Below are 17,697 nucleotides of genomic sequence, written 5' to 3'. Positions count from 1 at the left end.
ATGGCAGCATGTATTACACATTGGGAGCACTGCTCTGGGCTCGCTCAACCCATCGCCCCAAATGTGGTCAGGGCTCATCACCAACAACAGACAGCATCTCTACTGCCTCATGAATATAGTACTATTATTTATGACGTGTGGGTTTTATGGGCAACTTTGAGAGATTCTAAATAGAAATTCAATGTTGTATGATTTAAAAAAATACATCTAATCATTGCATTATTATGGGCTCAAGCTGAGAAACGCCTTTTAACGTCAAACCAAACATCTTTTAACATCAGTCTCCTTGTTAGTCAGTTGTGAGGATGAGAGCCAGAAGGGAAGGAAGACGTGTCAAAGAGCAGCAGAGAGGAGGATAGAGAGTAAGAGGGAGGAACGCAAGAGTAGGGTAGGTAAGGCAGTAAAAGAGAGCAGGAGAAGGTTGTGAATAAGGAAGAGGCCATCATATTCCTCCTCTCTTTGATCAGTGGTCCATGGGGATCTGGGGCAGAGGGGATAGCTGGTCTGCGTTTTTTAGAAGCACAGCTTCACATCCCACCTTGCTCTTTTCCTGCTTTCCCAAAATCTCATCTCGTCCTTCAGAGCAGAGCAGCTGTGAAAGCACAGCATGGTCTTAATAAAGGCCATCTGAGACATGGCTGATGCACTCCTCTGCCGTTGTGATAACAAGTTCTTATTCACTGGGGTGACTCCAAACAAAGCAGACAGTTTCCTTTGTGATTGTATTTTTTTTCCTCCAAGTTTACATTGAATCAGGCTGCAATCTCTTTCTTTAAGTAATCTCTAAATCAGATTTCTCAGCAACAGAAGAATTTGCTGATAAAAGTCTTTTAAATTCTGTTGAATTCTTTTTGATGAAACACCCCGGTCAAGGGAGGAGCAAGGTGTTCTCGGGGTTGGTGTTCCTGGCCATCTGAAGGTCTGCTTGAGCTTTCTTCCATCTTCAATTTATAGACCTGGGAGTTGGTCTCAGGTGGAGCACTGTTCTGCAGAGGGCGAGTCAAAGACTGCTGATGAATATCCTTATAACCAATGCAGCAACAAAACATTAGTAATTTCATTCTATCAGTATTTTAAAACCAACAAGATGGGGAAAACGGTCAATCAAGATTTGTGTTATGGAAGCAACTCATCCTAATATTTTCTCAGAAAACTTCCTGGCAATGCAATGCGATGGATAACTGCAGAGTAACAACTGTTATGAAGATAGAAAAACATATGAATAGATTAAAAGTGTATTTTTATGTCCTAAATTTTCTAGGAAAATATGTAGGACACACACACACACACACATACACACACACACACATACACACACACACACTGCGAGTGTGTGTGAATTGGTGCATTGGAAGCCCCGCCCATCTCGGATGTGACTTCAGCCAATGGGAAGGCAGCGTGGCGGCGGAGGAGCGTCACATCATCATCAGCAGTCGTCCAAGAAGCGCACCGCTCTACTTGGCTTGGTGTCTACACGGCGCCTCTTGTTTTTTGTGTGTGTGTGTGTGTGTGAGAGAGAGGGAGAGAGAGCTACACTCTGAACACTTCGCACGACTGTAGGAATTCATGGAGAAATCACGCCGGCCGGCTCATGGTCAGAGCCCGGGATAAGTTCCAGACTGACGAAGAGCCGGGGTGTATGGAAGAAGACGAGATACTGCCTGTCTGTCTTTACTTACCAACTGGTGATAAAGCTACTTTCATTAGCTAACAAGCTAACCGGGAATGTTTTCCGAACGTAGCCATTCAGTTAGCTCGCTAGCTAGCTAGCTAAATCGCCTGCCACGGTTCGCCATGTAGAAGCAGCAGACGGCCCTAAAGCTACTTTCAAATGCCGGTGTATTTATTTGGAAAGCCGTGGTTACGCTTGAGACTCGGCGCTTTGAATGTTAAAGGTGCCCGTCTAGCCACCCATTTCCACAAGGGACAATAGTTAACTATTCAGGCAACAAGTCTGGTCGTAACTTATCGCGTCACACCGTCTCACGTCCAAGTTTGTAGTCATAATTTAATATTGCTCTTGTTGGCACCGCTCGGTTGTTGAGCGTCGTACGTGGACTGTTTACAGAGAAAATGAACGCCTCGGGGGCAAAATAAGATGTAACACTGATCGGACACATGCCCCTTTCCACCCGTATCACTCCGCTGAATCACATAATAAGGACTTTCGCCATTTAGTCGATGAACTGTTGACGAGGAGACAAGCCGGGTGAACATTTTAAATCGCCCACATGCGTTGGATCAGTTCCCGGACTTGTGAAAGGTATCCGAAGCAGAAGGTGGGAGAAGTGAACGCACAACGGCTGCAGCCCGGGGGAAGATGGCGGAGCGTTCCCGCAGGAGTTGGTGAAACAAGAACTTGGAAACTTCTTGCCAGACATTTTATTCCAGATCGTAGGACACATGCAGGCCAAAAAACGGTACCTAATTCTGTTCTGCGCCGGTGCGTCTCTCATTCTGTTGTTTTGCTTTGGAGGGATCCAAGTCCCGCTCTCCAGAAGGGGTCCCGGTCGGCGTGATGACCGTGCCGGGTATCGCTCCGGTGAGCGTTGGCGTCGCTCCGCGGGGGCTCTGCAGTCTTTCAGCGCCGGGGAGGAGGACGGTAACGACGATTCAAACGGACACATATCTCAGAGACAGAAGAGGGACGCACATTCTGGCGTCTACTCTGGAAAACGCTGCAGAATGGAGTCGTGTTTCGACTTCTCCCTGTGTGAGAGGAACGGATTTAAAGTGTACGTCTACCCCCAGCAGAAAGGGGAGAAGATGTCTGAGAGCTATCAGAACATTTTGTCCTCCATTGAAGGGTCCAGGTTCTTCACACCAGACCCCGGACAGGCTTGTCTGTTTGTCTTGAGTTTGGACACCCTCGACAGAGACCAGCTCTCGCCCCAGTATGTGCACAATCTCAAAGCAAAAATCCAAAGCCTTCCTCTGTGGAACGAAGGCAAAAACCACATCATCTTCAACTTGTACTCGGGCACATGGCCTGACTACACGGAAGACCTTGGCTTTGACATCGGCCTCGCCATGCTGGCCAAGGCCAGCATTAGCACGGAGAACTTTCGCCCAAACTTTGACGTTTCCATCCCCCTTTTCTCGAAAGACCACCCCAGGACAGGTGGGGAAAGGGGCTACCTTAAACATAACACCATTCCCCCTTATAGGAAGTACATGCTCGTATTCAAGGGGAAGAGGTACCTTACCGGAATAGGCTCGGACACTAGAAATGCTTTATATCATGTTCATAACTCAGAGGACGTGGTGCTCCTCACCACCTGCAAGCATGGGAAGGACTGGCAGAAGCACAAAGATGTACGCTGTGATAAGGACAATGCAGAATATGACAAGTAAGTACCAACCAATGTTTCTTTATGTTGGGGAAGAAATGTGTTCCCAATTCAATCTGGCTATTACGTTTGATGAGCGGGTTTGATAGGAGACACCATTTGTGTGGACACCTAGATTAACTAGATGGTCTCGTACAGCAGCAGTAAGAAAGGGAAGTAATTGGTCATGACCATTGTCTTGAAATATGTATGATCTCCACTGACATATTCCCCCAAATCATTGTGTATGTTTTTGCCAATTCAACTTTTTGACATTGCTCACGTGATGTGCTCCACTGTGATAGAAATATTGTCACTCTTCAATACTTCGAAAGTCATATGACTATTTATCAAATTACACATCATGGGGCACTCATGAGTAGATTTGCTTTCATGTCAGCCACAAAAGTACCATTCATAAATTTCAGTTTATCTCCCATCTGTGCATACAATCTGATTTCTAGCAGTATATGAATCTTTCTGTCTCCCTAATCACGGTCCATGCCCCTTGTCAATATATCGTCTTTTCGCTCGCTTGGAAAGCTGGGCTTTGCCCCTTGAGAGTTGGATAACATAGCAAACAAAAACAATCCTTGAGATCGACCTTATATTTTAGTAAATATACGTAATGGATGGGCCAATTTATTAAGACTAAATACGATTAAACAATGTTTTGTGAGTTAATTGAGAAAGGGTAGGAAACATTTTACTGTAAATCAGGATTGAAGAAAAAGCACAGGCAAGTCTGTTGCCTTGCTTCTGGTAACTGAGCAAATTAGGGTTCGCAGCTACCATACTCAAATGGTCAGGATGTGTCAGCCACAGGATTTACATAATTTCACTGTTTTATCATGTAGATGGTACAACTGCAAAACAACCAATGATACAGTATATTCATTGCAAGCTCCTTGAATGTCATTTATGATCACTATTGAGATGAAGAGACAGTGTGCTCGGGTTTGTTGACGTGATCAAACTGTTCCATGTCGTTTTGCATTCATTGCATCTAAATGAAACGTACCAATGAAAGTTTTCCTCACTGGTATTTTTGGCCCGCAGCCGGTTCCCTCGTACTGCTATTGTATGATATCACAGGCATATCTTCCAAGTACATAAAAGAATATATATGCCTGTTATTGAGTTTCAAAAAGCATGCAAACCTCTATTACTTAAAAATGTTGTTCTGGGATCATCGACCAAACTTGCAGTCAAGTGTTTTTTCCTCTTTCCTAAATATGAGGAGTAAACTGATGTATGTCTCTGGGCTTTGGCCAGTGGGACTTATTTCATGTCCCCCTTCACTGTGGTGTGTTGTTACTAGTGACTGCACGGTGGTGGGTGTTTGACTGTGGCTCTTTGGGGTGGATTAGAGTGGACAAAACAGTGGTGCCTGTAAGGGGAAGCCACTCTGCCCCCTGTTTGCTCAGTCATTTCCCAGACAAACACAACTGCATGAGCCAGGAATGCCCTGGCCCCAAACCATGTACTGTGTGACCCTTCTGTTGTTTGGGGACCTGCTGGTTGACCCCAGTGTCATCTCTTTACTGTATGGTTGTCAGTTATTCACAAAGGTGGACGCTTCCATTGTATGAGGGGCTATCTCGTGGACTGAGTTGTGCTAGATTTTTTTGAACTCGTAGGCTTTTTCTGATCATATTTTAGTGTGTGACATGATTTAGCATACAATTTCACTGTTTCCTAATGTTCATGCCAACCTTCTGTTGTTGGTTGGTAGGTATAAGCTCTGGAGACTGATGCGTCAGTAGTTCAGCAGAATAATATTGGCACTCATTAGATGAGCTATCCGCTGCCTGTCAGTCTCCCTCTGTCCCTTAATGTATTTCGCTGTTTGCTGCGTTTCCTGTGTTTGCTGCCAAAAGCTGCCAGGGAGTATTTTCACACTGTTCGATGGGTTGCATCAGAGCCATAACCCAAAGAAGAAATGAATCCTCCTGCCATTAAGTAGCACTGGCAGAAAAGCTGGCTTTGGGTATCTCTCTAGCCTTCATCAGCTTAACTTCGTTCCGACTAATAGCATACTCAGTCTTTGCAAAGCAACAGAATACTCAATCAGTACGTCTTCAGTAAGCCACATCACTACCGGTCAACAAGCCCTTACTATACAGTGCTATACACATTTCACACTAAATAAAATTCAATTAAATCATCAAGTCTGTCCTTATCTTTCCCAAGTGTGAGAGGCCAAACACCAGCTTAGGTGCTCGGTCACTTAAAATTATAAATACGTTCCTTGAAATTTACGGGAGGGGGGGGCAGCTTTTATTTCAACATATTTTGAAAGACAATCTATAACCCAGTAAAAACAACTCTTCTTCAATCCCTTGTTGAAGGAAATAATAGCCCCAAGCGGGACAAAACAAATTCAGAAACTATTTGCCGAATTTGGAATTATTTTACTTTATTAAATTCAAAGGTTTAACGTGTGAATTAGCTACCAATATGGATCTTCTATAAGTGACGAAGATCAGTTGTCCACTGCTTGCTTCATAGTAAATATTGAAATTCTGACATCGAGCATCTAAGTTGCTGAGCTATTTTCAGTGTTTCGTGTGCGTTCATGAGTAGAAATGGAGCCATAGATGCCTCACTGACATTGTACCCACCGGATCCCTGGTTTTAAGCATGGACCTATTTTCAAACAAAAATTCTGGGGCGACATCTAATTTATTTTCCGGACTGCCCCAAACACATTTATATTTGACCCCTTAAGACCCTCTCTTAAGTCATGACCAATAAATAAATTACACTTCAGAAGTAAATGGTTAAAAGTACAATTTTTCAGAAAGTATATTAAAAGTGGCAGATGAGCAATGGATGGAGCTGGAAGCCTTTTTGTTTGCATATTGCAAGCGGAAAAAAAAATCATTAGAAATTACCTTTTCCCTAGGTTTATTTCTTTATTGGGCATTATTAATTTCTTCCTTGGGTCTAACCACCAGCACAGTGGACCATGAAAATCCTATCATTACTCTGAGCTCTTCATTGATTTTATTTGGAGAGCAAATTGGATTGGGGTTTTGACTTCTGGGGAAAATCCTCATTGTTAACAATGTGTCAAGACAGGACTTACATGACTTATTCATTAGTCACGAAAAGCTGAATTATTTTCAAATGGTAATCACACTCAGACCTACCTTAATCCTGGCCTGGCATCCAGCTGTGTGGGACTTTTCAAGAGACTGAGACTCCCATGGGGCCAAATATGCAATGTCTTGGGAGCTAGTCACATAGAAGATTTCTTTTTGTCATGATCTGAATTTGCATGACAGCAAGGTGTCAGACTATGTCTGTACTGTAAAAAAAGAAAAATATCTAGAGATAGCTACTTGTGACACGCTACACACTAAAAATACAAGATTGCCTGATAATCCCCCCCTCAGATTGAGCAAGTTTGACATATATGTTAAATATTTTGTAGGTGTGTTCAATTTGTGCTCATTTAAGTACCACCTAGTATCCAACAAAAATGCAAACAATCTGAAACTCATTCATTTAAATTAAGTGCCTTGTCATGATTCTGAGTTTTCGCTGTCTTGTTGGATAGCCCGCTGGGTCAGACAGTACAGTCTGTGGTCTAACTGGGTGGAAGTAATTGTTTCTGTGCCTTTTCTGTTGCCCTTTGTGCAACAAATCCCTCTTATCCTCTTGCACAGACAACAAGGAAGTTGTGGCAGACTGAATGCAGGCTCATGTTATAGTTACCGATTCATGGCTATGTCATTGTAATAGTTTAAGCTTTGAAATGTTAAAATATGCAATACAGTAAGTATATAAATGGTTATCATACATTAGGCTATTCAGGAGTATACTATTATTGAGATCTCCCCAGCCAGCTGCATCTATTAAAAATGATAATAAAGTGATTAAAAAATGCATCAGGAATTATAGACCAGGTTTTTATAACTCTTTATTGGTCTATTCTTCTTGAAATTCCGATTCAGAACATCCATTAGCTTAGGGTTTCTAATGCAAGAGTTTTTAGAATCATGAATTCTATTAGAATTCTATTAGTTCCTAGGTTAAACATGTCTGCTTGCTTGTTATTGGCTCTGTCATTAATCGCGTTAAATTTGACCACATAATTGGTTTGCTTTCAAGGATTACAATGGAAAAATATGTGCTCATTATCTCAAAGTTAAAGCGCTATGTCAAACCCTATGTGAATTCTGTCAAGCTGTTTTTGTGCCCGTTTTTTTTTTATCGGTGTATTGTTTCACTTTTTTCGAAAATAGACTGGAGGCCCTAAGTACTCGCACTTACGTAGTCATTTGGTCCCAAACTATTTGGTGATGGTCTCAGGTCATGACCAGTGCCCCTGAAAGTCATTGGATTTTAGTACTTGTTTGATTGAGCAGTGTATCCTTAGCCTGAACAAGTAATGCTGGCTCCTGTGTACCTAAACATTATAAAAGTGTGACGGATAAAGTCCCAAACTAGGATTTGATGCTTGTAATAAAGAAAAAAAAGGGAAATTTGGATGAATTCTTGTGTACTTAGTTTGAATTTGTACTGTCAAGTGCTTTAAGTGCCTAATAAGTGCCAGTGATGTGAAATATCTCAAAGTGATAGGGTGTGTTTTTCAAGGATGAGATGAAGATTGACATTGAACAAATTAACCACAATATGTTCCAACATTGACCTCTTGTCATGTTTAAGTCTTCGAGATAGGAGTAGGTTTTGGCTTTCTACTCTGTCCTTCATGCATATGTACTAAGTCAAGGTGATCATGGAAAAAGAGTGCACAAAGGATACAGCTGGAGGCTGGTCAGGTGCAATTTTAACCTCAAACTGAAAGCCCTCTCACAGCTTGATTCCAATTAAGAGGCCCTGCCAAGTGAGAGCGTACGAGAAGGATAGAGTGTGAGATGACAGCAGAGGCATAGAGGAGCTAGAGACAGGCCGGGAGTAAGCTAAACGGAAAAAGTGAACATAGAGAAGCTGAATGGGAGAGGGAGAAAATGAAGCTGAAAAGAAAACCAGATGCCAGTCATCCAGCAGCGAGAGGAAAGTGCAATAGCTGCCTAGGTGCTGACGTTGGTTTACTTGGTGTATTTATAGACTTACAGGGTTTTAATCCTCAGTATTGGCTGAAGCCCCTGGCAAAGGGCAGCTAGCCAACTTGATGCAGGCTTTACAGAGCTTGGGGAAAACGATAATGTTCAGGGAGGATGGTGGATCTCATAGTTTGTGCGGCACATATTTAAATGCCTTTTCTACACAGGCCTCCGTACGGTTTCCACCCATTCAAATTCCACTGTTTTTTTTTTTTAAACAGGCCCCTAATGTAGTTGCTAAGAGAGGCTAACAGCACTAATAATGTTTTTCTTTTGACAGTCTGAATAAGATCTTTTCCCACTCCTTTTCAGTTGAGTATTTTTAGCAAAACACATGAAAGGCTTGCAAAGATTTGAGAATCTTAAGCAGAGACCAACAATATTCAGTGTTGCTGCTTACCATTGATATAGCATCCTATACATACCCCCAATGATTTGTTTACTTCGAATTAGACCTACACTAGGAATAGGATATACACTAGGAAAAGCCACATATTATGTAAATCTACATCGTAGGTGTCCCTTAAGCTGTTTCATTAAAGGGAACTTGCATCAGTTGTAAACACAACTTTGAACTGATGAAGATTCATTTATCATGTATCTTAACACACGTATATATATATGTATGTGTGTGTGTGTGTTTATATGTATATGTATGTGTGTGTATGTATGTATATATGTATGTATATGTGTGTGTGTGTGTGTGTGTGTTTATATGTATATGTATGTATAGCTTGGGAATTACAAACAACTGGTGTTTTGGAAAAACATGGTAAGCATAGCTGTGGAGACAAATGCAGCGAAGAAAAGGGAAGCCATCAAATGTCCTGTGTTGTTACTTTACAAAGCAGGATATTTGCTCTTAGTGTCATGATTTCTATGTTCTTTTAATAGCCTAATGCTTTTGGGCTATCATTAGAAATAACTGCTATCATATACCGGTAGTTGGAAGCTAGGACTGTTGCTAATATGGTCAATTTTAATTGACTTATTGTGAATCAAATGTTTGACTTGGGGGGAAAAGTCGTATTACTGCGGCTGTTTTAATTGTATTCTTCAGCTCTGAGGTGTTCTCTGTGTTTGCATAATAAGAGTTTAAAAAGATGAGTTATGACATTTTTACTGAATAAATAACTACAGACAGGTAAGTAAACAGAAAAGGAGGAACACCTCTATGGTAATGGGAAACAGAGACAGATAGAAAGAATTATGTGAATAATCGTGAATTTTTAAGGCGCATACATACGTGCTCATATACAGGTGTAAAGAGTTACATTTCAGGACATAATTGTGACACAACTGTTGTTTTCGAGCATAATATGGAAATATGCATCGCTTTAATGATATATATATATGTGTGTGTGTGTGTTATACACATATACATACACTCACACACACATATCTATACCACATTGTGTTAGGGATGCCAGTTGAACCTCATCTTTGGGTGAATCATATCTCTTGTTTTCTTCATTGCTCTCAGTCAGGAAATTAATTTTTAATTGCTATCTTTATACTTACACTGTTTATGAGCTGTGTTGCACACATGCACATGCAATGCATAATTCTGAAAACCACCAACAGTGGCTCCATAGAACGGCTCATATCACTACCTCCCTGTTAGTTACCATCTCATTTTTCATTACCGGGATTTATTTAAGGACAGGTCAGATGACACTAGAGGGTTTTCCAATCAATGGTTATACCTCATTTGAATCAGTTTCTCTCAAGTCTAAAATCAAATTTTATACTTTTTATTTAATTCTTCTAAACGACTGTCGTGATCTTTATTTCTAACTGCCCAGTTCTTACAAATACTCATTATTAGTGGTTCTGGTTATTGTTACTGAAATTTGTCGCTTCAGGCCCATTCTAATCTTTCTTATTGGGTTGAAAGTGTATTCATCCGACTTTCACTCTTTTTGGAGGGGATTTGTTTGGGACAAAGGGCAGTGCTATTAGTTTGGTGTCGTCTCCATCTCAGCTCCTGTCCTGACATGATGATGTACGTCTTGTCCTTGGCAGCTATGCACGGGTGATGTATTCCACTTGGAATGCTGGGAGAGTGAAATAAAGGAATAGATGACCATGTGCCAAGCACAGAGTGTGGTCCATTCCTGGAAGAGTTTTTCTGTCATAATGTAAAAGAACACATCGCTATTCCCTTACTAACTGACAGATTCAATAAAGCCAGAGCAGGATGAAATCCTGTACCAAAGTAGGCCATGTTACCAAACAAGATTTTAGAGTGTCTGGTTGTGTGGGAAAAGGTATATGAGAAAAGTTTTTCTTCATTTTTAAAGTTTTTTTTTTCTTTTTGCATAGATTAAGACTTTTATCAACCAGACTTGTTATTGTCTTAAACAGGTTAAGAAGATTGTCACTCCACACCGGTGGAGAAAACATTAATGTGGCCCTTGCACACTATTCTGTCCAGTTTTGTCATGATTGGATCACGGTACACAGTGCACCTTAAAATGTCTAACCTGTTGGCGGCTTGGACATACTGTATTCTAGTAGTATTTATTGTTTGCCTCATCACTTCATTATAGTTATAGATATTCACCGGATGTCTGTGGATACTGTTGGAACTGAATTTCATCTTGGAGATGAATAAAGAACATACTTAAGTAGGCCTTTTATGAACACACTAAATAAACCACATACCTGTTGAAAGATAGGCAGATGTTCTACAATTTGATAGTTGAGTGTACTTATTTTGCTCACATAAACAGCATCTCTATTTCTTTTTATTGACGCCAATTTCAATTTGCATTTTTAAGGCTTCGTCTATTTTTTCACAAAAAACTGCAGAAGTATTATGGAGCATGTCTAATTTTAAAATGTTATTTTATTCAACAACTTGTACAACAAGCCAGTGATGGCGTGGTCCCAAGAAACACTCAAATAAGTTGATTGCTCTGTATGACCAAGGATTTCTCAATTATCCCTCTTGTACAATGAAATATGATGTGAGACCCACATGCAGAAATAAACTGCAGAATAAACCCAAGGCAAGCTAAATCCAAAATGTTTTTAATCCCACACTCAGTGTACAATGGATCAGCCAGGCTCAGAAACTTGACTCCGTGCTTCACAAGGTTTTTTAATAAATATATATAGACACATTTCTGATCCAACAACAAATATTCTCAAGCATTCATTTTGTTAGATGCTGAGAGGAATTGAAAGTTTAGAATGTATGCCAGCGGACATCCCCTCTAAGGTACAATCTATCATCTCACTGTGTTACTATGCTGTGATTCTAACCATACTTGACAGAATGGACATATTGCAACCACCACCTGAAGCTCGGATGGGAAATTACATCACAACACAGAAATAATACTGTGCAGAAACACTAAGCTAATATTGTCCTCAGTGGAGAATGAAATAACACTTTTGTTTTTGTGCTGTAACTGATGCCTCTTCATTTGTCTGACTCACCTGTCTGCATGTGAATACATGTGTGTCCCTTTCTCAAACCGTAAGCGAGTAGAGTGCAATCAAAAGCATACAAAAGTATTTAACTGAATCAATTAAATGTTACTGATTTTGATTTTTTTTTTTTTAAGGTTGAAAAATTCGAAGGGGCAGCTGAAAAGCGAATTATTACTGATGAACCGGTTGGCTCTCCACTTTGCATCCTTGAATAAAGAATTGTTATTTGCAAGCCAAACTACAGTTTTTTTTTTCAAAGAACAACTGTATCGTCTTTGGCTTCCTTTGGTGTTAGGCTAATGTTTTTTGCACTTTGTACCTTGTGGTGGAAGTGTTGTGTATTGATAAAGTGGTTGGCTATACTCAGTTTTCCATTTAAGAGGAGTAATAAAGCATGGACTAGAAGCAATAGTTGTGTTATTCGGTAAGACCCACAGCTGTTTTCTTTGCAAATCAGTTTCTATTTTTCAAAGCTGTACATGTCTATGACTTGTGTAGACTATGCCTGCTGGCAGATGGTTCATACATTCGGTGCTATTTCTTGACCTGGTGGAATCTGCAATTGTCCTTTGAGGTCACAACCATGGGGCAAGATGGGAAGTGTTGTGTTTGATCTCAACCACTGTTCTAACTAATTACCTGCCTGCAACAGCAAGCAGCACTGGCCGTGGAATTCATTAACTGATGATAAAGCTTTGTTCTGCGCCAGTTTGTCCGAGGGAATAGCGAGGAATCCAACTGCCCTGGAGGGCCCTGTAATGCAGTCAACATTCCTTTCTCAAACCAAGTAATAGCTATAAGACTGAGAGACTAGTTTGCAAGGTTATACTTTCTTATGGTGTGTTATCATACCCAAACTTATTGATTGTATTTATCTAGTTTGCATATTCCAAATGGTAAAAAATGTTTTGTTAATTTTAATGTTTGATTTGCTAACAGTGTAAAGACGTTTGTGTGTGCCCTAAGAGATCTCATCACACTGCTTTCTCTTCTGCTTTCTTTTTCTTAGTAATGGTTAATAAAAATCAAGAAAGGGGCGATTAAGGTTTAGAGTGTGTGACAGAGCTTATACCACAAACAAGGCTTGATGTGACACACAGCGACAAAAATCCTTGCCAAATTATCAGTCCAACCTCTGAATGTCCTTTTCTTGACCTGAGATGTATGAAGTATGGTAAATGGACAGCTTTTGTATTGCGCTTTATTAAGTTGACTGAGCACTCTGCACTGTCACATTAATCCATTGAAACACATTCATACACGTTGGCAGAGGGGCTATACATGGGGCGAACTTGCTAACACACACACACACACACACAAATGGATTTGTCGCCAGATGGTGAAAGCATCAGGAGCTGTCAGGTTTTTCAGTAACTTGCTAGATTGAATCTGTTGTTAGTAATGCTATTTACCATTATGATTTACATTCTCTATATGATTTCAATATAATATACTCATCAGGAGGGTCTCACTTGATGCAAAGGAATATACAATACAGGTGTAAAGATGCTTATGTTGTATCACTGTAACACAGTAGGATTAAGTCTCCCTCCCCCACAGTCATCACATTAGGGAATGCGGATTTAATAGATGGGTTAAAACCTGAGGGAAGGTTGGAAGCAGAGATTGTTAGCTGGCCAGCCATTCCGTCTGTGACTAAATACAAGTGATCATAGGCATCTTAAAATTGGATAATGAAACAGCTTTCAATATATGGATTTTTGTTTTTCGGTCTAATTAAGGGTAATGATATTGAGGGATCTTTATCAGTGTTTTTTTTTATTTTTTTTTTTAAACATGGTATATTTAACTGCAATGGTCGGTGTAGTTTGTCGCTGAGATGACTATCATTTGTTAATGCGTTTGAACATCGTCATTGTCTGTAATTGCCTTGTCAGTCTGTCAGACACTGTGCAAAGATGCACACACCATATGATTAAATTTTTTTATTGGCCTTTTTCTGTCTTTTGAAGTCTAAATGGTCTTGAATGTCCTCTTAATATGTAGGATTTGAAAATAAGGTCTCGAGCAGATGGAGTCTGTGAAAGGTTTCAGTTGACCAGGATGCCATATCCAATCGTCTTTTATTTATCTTATTTACTTTTTCACACCCATTTAGAAAATAAATCTTCCATGAAATCATTGATTGGAATCCCAGCGGCCATTTATTTAGAAATCTAAATATTTCCAATTTGCTGTGTCTGGAGTGATACTGAACTGAAAAACAAAACACAACAAAAAGCTTGTTTGGTGCCTCCCGAGATGATGATGTACCTTTGCTTTGAGACAAAAGTCTCTGCATAGATGCAACCAAATCAGCTTCTCATCACCATCTTTCATTTCCTGTGGTATCTTACATAGGTTAACCAAGTGACACTAAATTCAGCTTGCCTCTGCAATTCTGTGTATCATCTGGGACAAACCACAGTACTTTTCCCTTCTGCATCATCATTAGTACTGCTGCCACCATGTAATCTCTTGCTCTTTCACTGAGGCAATGGGGCTTCTTTCTCCTCTGTGGTCTCGTAATTGTGAGGTAATCATCTTTTCCCCCTTGAGAGCTAAAAGACTGTGTTTACACACTTCGTTTTTGGCAGCTCAACTTGGAGAAACACTAATTTACTCTCACAGCAGCCGCGTAAAGGGGTTTGTCTCAGTACTTGTCACAGCCTTCTGTCTTAGAGGCATTATTTTCCCACTGCAGAATGAAGCTGGATTTCATTAGAGCTGGATGAATTCCATTCCCTCTTTTCAAGAGTCATTCTGAAAAAAAAAAAAAAATATGATTTTGAAAATGCCCAAACAATATTGGGCTTTGTAAGATAAAAGATTCAAGCTGGAATTAGCGAATCAGGGCATTACAAGCGTTATGCAAGAACATTTGAAATCAGAACATGCAAGAGTGCATAAAAGAAAGTGCAGTTAGATGTTCTGTTCACCTGTTAACACTGTACACCAGACGTGTGTGTGTGTGTGTGTGTGTGTGTGTGTGTGTGTGTGTGTGTGTGTGTGTGTGTGTGTGTGTGTGTGTGTGTGTGTGTGTGTGTGTGTGTGTGTGTGTGTGTGTGTGTGTGTGTGTGTGTGTGTGTGTGTGTGTGTGTGCGCGCGCGTCAGTCAGTATATATACATATACAATATACATAATATGCATAAGAGATATACATATATACATACAAATACACGTATGATGATAAGATACATTCTATTTAAATGACACAATTTTACTGCATGTTTTCTATTCAGCCTTTAAAAATCTTTTACTTTAAAAATTTTCAAGTAAAAAAACTGATCAATTAACTTTGAAGAACATGTGTAAAATGAGGAGAGAACTTGGTGTGAATATGTATGTTACTGAGAGACATGTAGAAGAAAGCAATGTAACCATTTTTAAGCCATGGCTTTCAATGAACAGATTATACTCTTAAGAGTTTTAAATTGGACGACAACTGGAAATTCCAAAAATGTGTTTTGAATTCATCCCTGATTTCTTTTATTCAATATATTTTAATTAGTGACATCAGGTTACATTTTAATTATACCTGGATAGAACAGGCTCTCATTTGTAATTTTACTTTGGAGTGATCTAATTTTTTACTATAAAATTAAGTATTGTTATTCCAAGCTAGCCTGTTATAATGTTGAATAATGGTCTGCAGCCAAATGTATTGTTTTTTTTCAGAGCAATTAACGAAAATATTAAATCAATAAATGTGCTTTTCATTCATTAAATAAATTCATTGAAAAAACATATTTTTAAGGCATACGTTTAGCATCATGGGAGACAGATACTTTCACTCTTATAGAAAGTAGACCAAAAAGGAAAGTGAACAGAACTACAGACTAGAGTTGTTGGCTATATCCTTCAGTTTACCGCTCCCAACCATCTTCTTCATAAACATACAATCTTTTTCCAACAAAATGGCTGAGCCAAGACTGAGGCCGTGACCAAGTAATTCCTTGGACATTTCTCCGATCTCGGCTCTGATTAACTCTAAAGCTTTCCTGTATGTGCTTGATTGATTTCTTTGACACACACTGTATCAATATGTTTTGTGCTCACACAGATTTTCCATTTTGAAATGTTCAAAATTACTTGAATGTTTCATTGTACTCCATGCACCATATTGATTGACCCACTGCCTCTCTCAATTCAGCATTGTTCAGTGCATTACAGCTCAGTTAATGAAAGATGAAACAATGAGTTTTTGCTCCCTTGTCATATTACTGTGGACACCTCATTAAAGTAACAATATATTAGAGGAGGGGGGGGGGGGCGGCTGCCGCTGCTGAAAAAATCTTTCCAAAGTAGACAGTGCTCTGATGAGGGACTGCAGTAGAATTTCAAGCACACCTATCACATGTTAACGGAAAAGGATTTGCACAGTTTCCTCACATTCATGAGCATGTCAAACACAGTGAGCCCATGAATAGGATCTTTCTTGTCACATTTCTTTCAGCTGCTAAATACACCCAACTTTTGGGTTTGGTTTTCCTCCTGCATTGTTTGTACAGCCCATTTTTTGCCAGTAGCAATCCTATAATATAGAATAAAAGCATCATCATATTTGGGCCCGGCCCATTGCATTACCCTTCAGAATCTGTCCCAAATACCCCACCGACACACACCAACACACCGGTCTAAAACAGACTTCTCAGGCACGTCCGTGCCTCAGCAGTCAGGCTTTATCCAAATCCCTCTCTCAACATGATGGATATTGCAGCAGATCAGGCACACCAGTCTGTTCCATGTCAAACTGAGTTGATAACATCACATATTCCGAGCCGAGGCAGACATTACAAAGCCCACATCTGCCCGTCATCCCAGTTAGCATTATTGCTTTACCATTAAAGGGGGGTGTGTGTCCTGTTGGCTGACGATCAAAAAACAATCGATCTGAGAACTCTCACAGGTATTCAGATGATGACACACAACCCAACTCCAACCTTCCCCCTTGTTCTGATTTTATTTCCATGTGTCCCCTGCTCTCCTCACTGTTTCATCTGCTCTGCCTCTTGATACTCTTTTGCTGCATCCCGCGCCACCGTTCATCGCTCCCAACTCAAATCCCATCCATTCATCACGCCCCCCCTTCAACTCTCTGGCATTCGACCCCTCTCTCCTTTTCCATCTCTATCGGCCCTCTTCATATCTTTACATCTCTTCCTCTTTCCATCCGTGTTTGGCGGGGGAACAGAGGCATTCCTAACCAGCACATATCTCTTCCAGAGCAGTCGCTGTAACAGCAACACCAACCCAGCCCGATCCCCAACAGAGGTCAGCTGTTGGCTGTGTTTGAGCATTCCACTGAACTCAAAGACCTTCTAAAAGTTACATGTCCAACCTTGCTTTTGTACCTTAACGGAACACATTGATTTGAGGACTCCGTTCTTTTTAGTCAGTTATTTACCAACACCGGTGGTTCAATTGTAGCCACCATAGTTTTGGTGGATAGTAGTCTGTGGTGGAGATGTTTGGAAAATAGGCACAAAGTTAGACCATTTTTTCCTCATAGGGCTGCAACAAAACCGTTAAGTACTTTGTGTTTTACTTTGACCAAATGTTGACGTTGGTAAAGGAGAGGAGTTGTGATTAATTGGGTATTCCCAAAAGTCTGGAGGGCAAGTCTCTCCTAGTTGCCAAAATGTTTGACCCAAACTGATCCGGCATCTTTATATTGCCTAAGTTTACAAGTCTGGCTTGGCATTCCAGTGCTAATGGCTGGTCTTTCAACATCAGTCATTTCATTATCTCCAGGACTCCCTTGTTCTGGTTTATGGCATCTGGAGAGCACTTCAAAGCATCCTTCTAATCAACTTCATCCAGCTGATGGATGGAAGATTAGAGATGTGGA

General features: G+C 40.3%; 1 protein-coding gene across 1 annotated transcript in view; it reads left to right on the top strand.

Moving 5' to 3' along the window:
* Nucleotides 1-2,266: 2,266 nt before the first annotated feature.
* The window catches only part of LOC147229212 (exostosin-1b-like), a 30,816-nt gene continuing 15,385 nt past the window's right edge, over nucleotides 2,267-17,697 (top strand). Inside the window, exon 1 of the mRNA XM_086154504.1 lies at nucleotides 2,267-3,350. Within this exon, the coding sequence (XP_086010630.1) occupies nucleotides 2,404-3,350 (947 nt within the window). The 5' untranslated portion in view covers nucleotides 2,267-2,403. The remainder of the gene's footprint in view (nucleotides 3,351-17,697) is intronic.

This window comes from Fistularia commersonii, chromosome 11 (assembly GCF_037954325.1).
Source record: "Fistularia commersonii isolate RoL2024-O1a breed Wild chromosome 11, RoL_Fcom_v1.0, whole genome shotgun sequence".
Taxonomy (NCBI): domain Eukaryota; kingdom Metazoa; phylum Chordata; class Actinopteri; order Syngnathiformes; family Fistulariidae; genus Fistularia; species Fistularia commersonii.
This window is presented reverse-complemented; position numbering and strand designations above follow the sequence as displayed.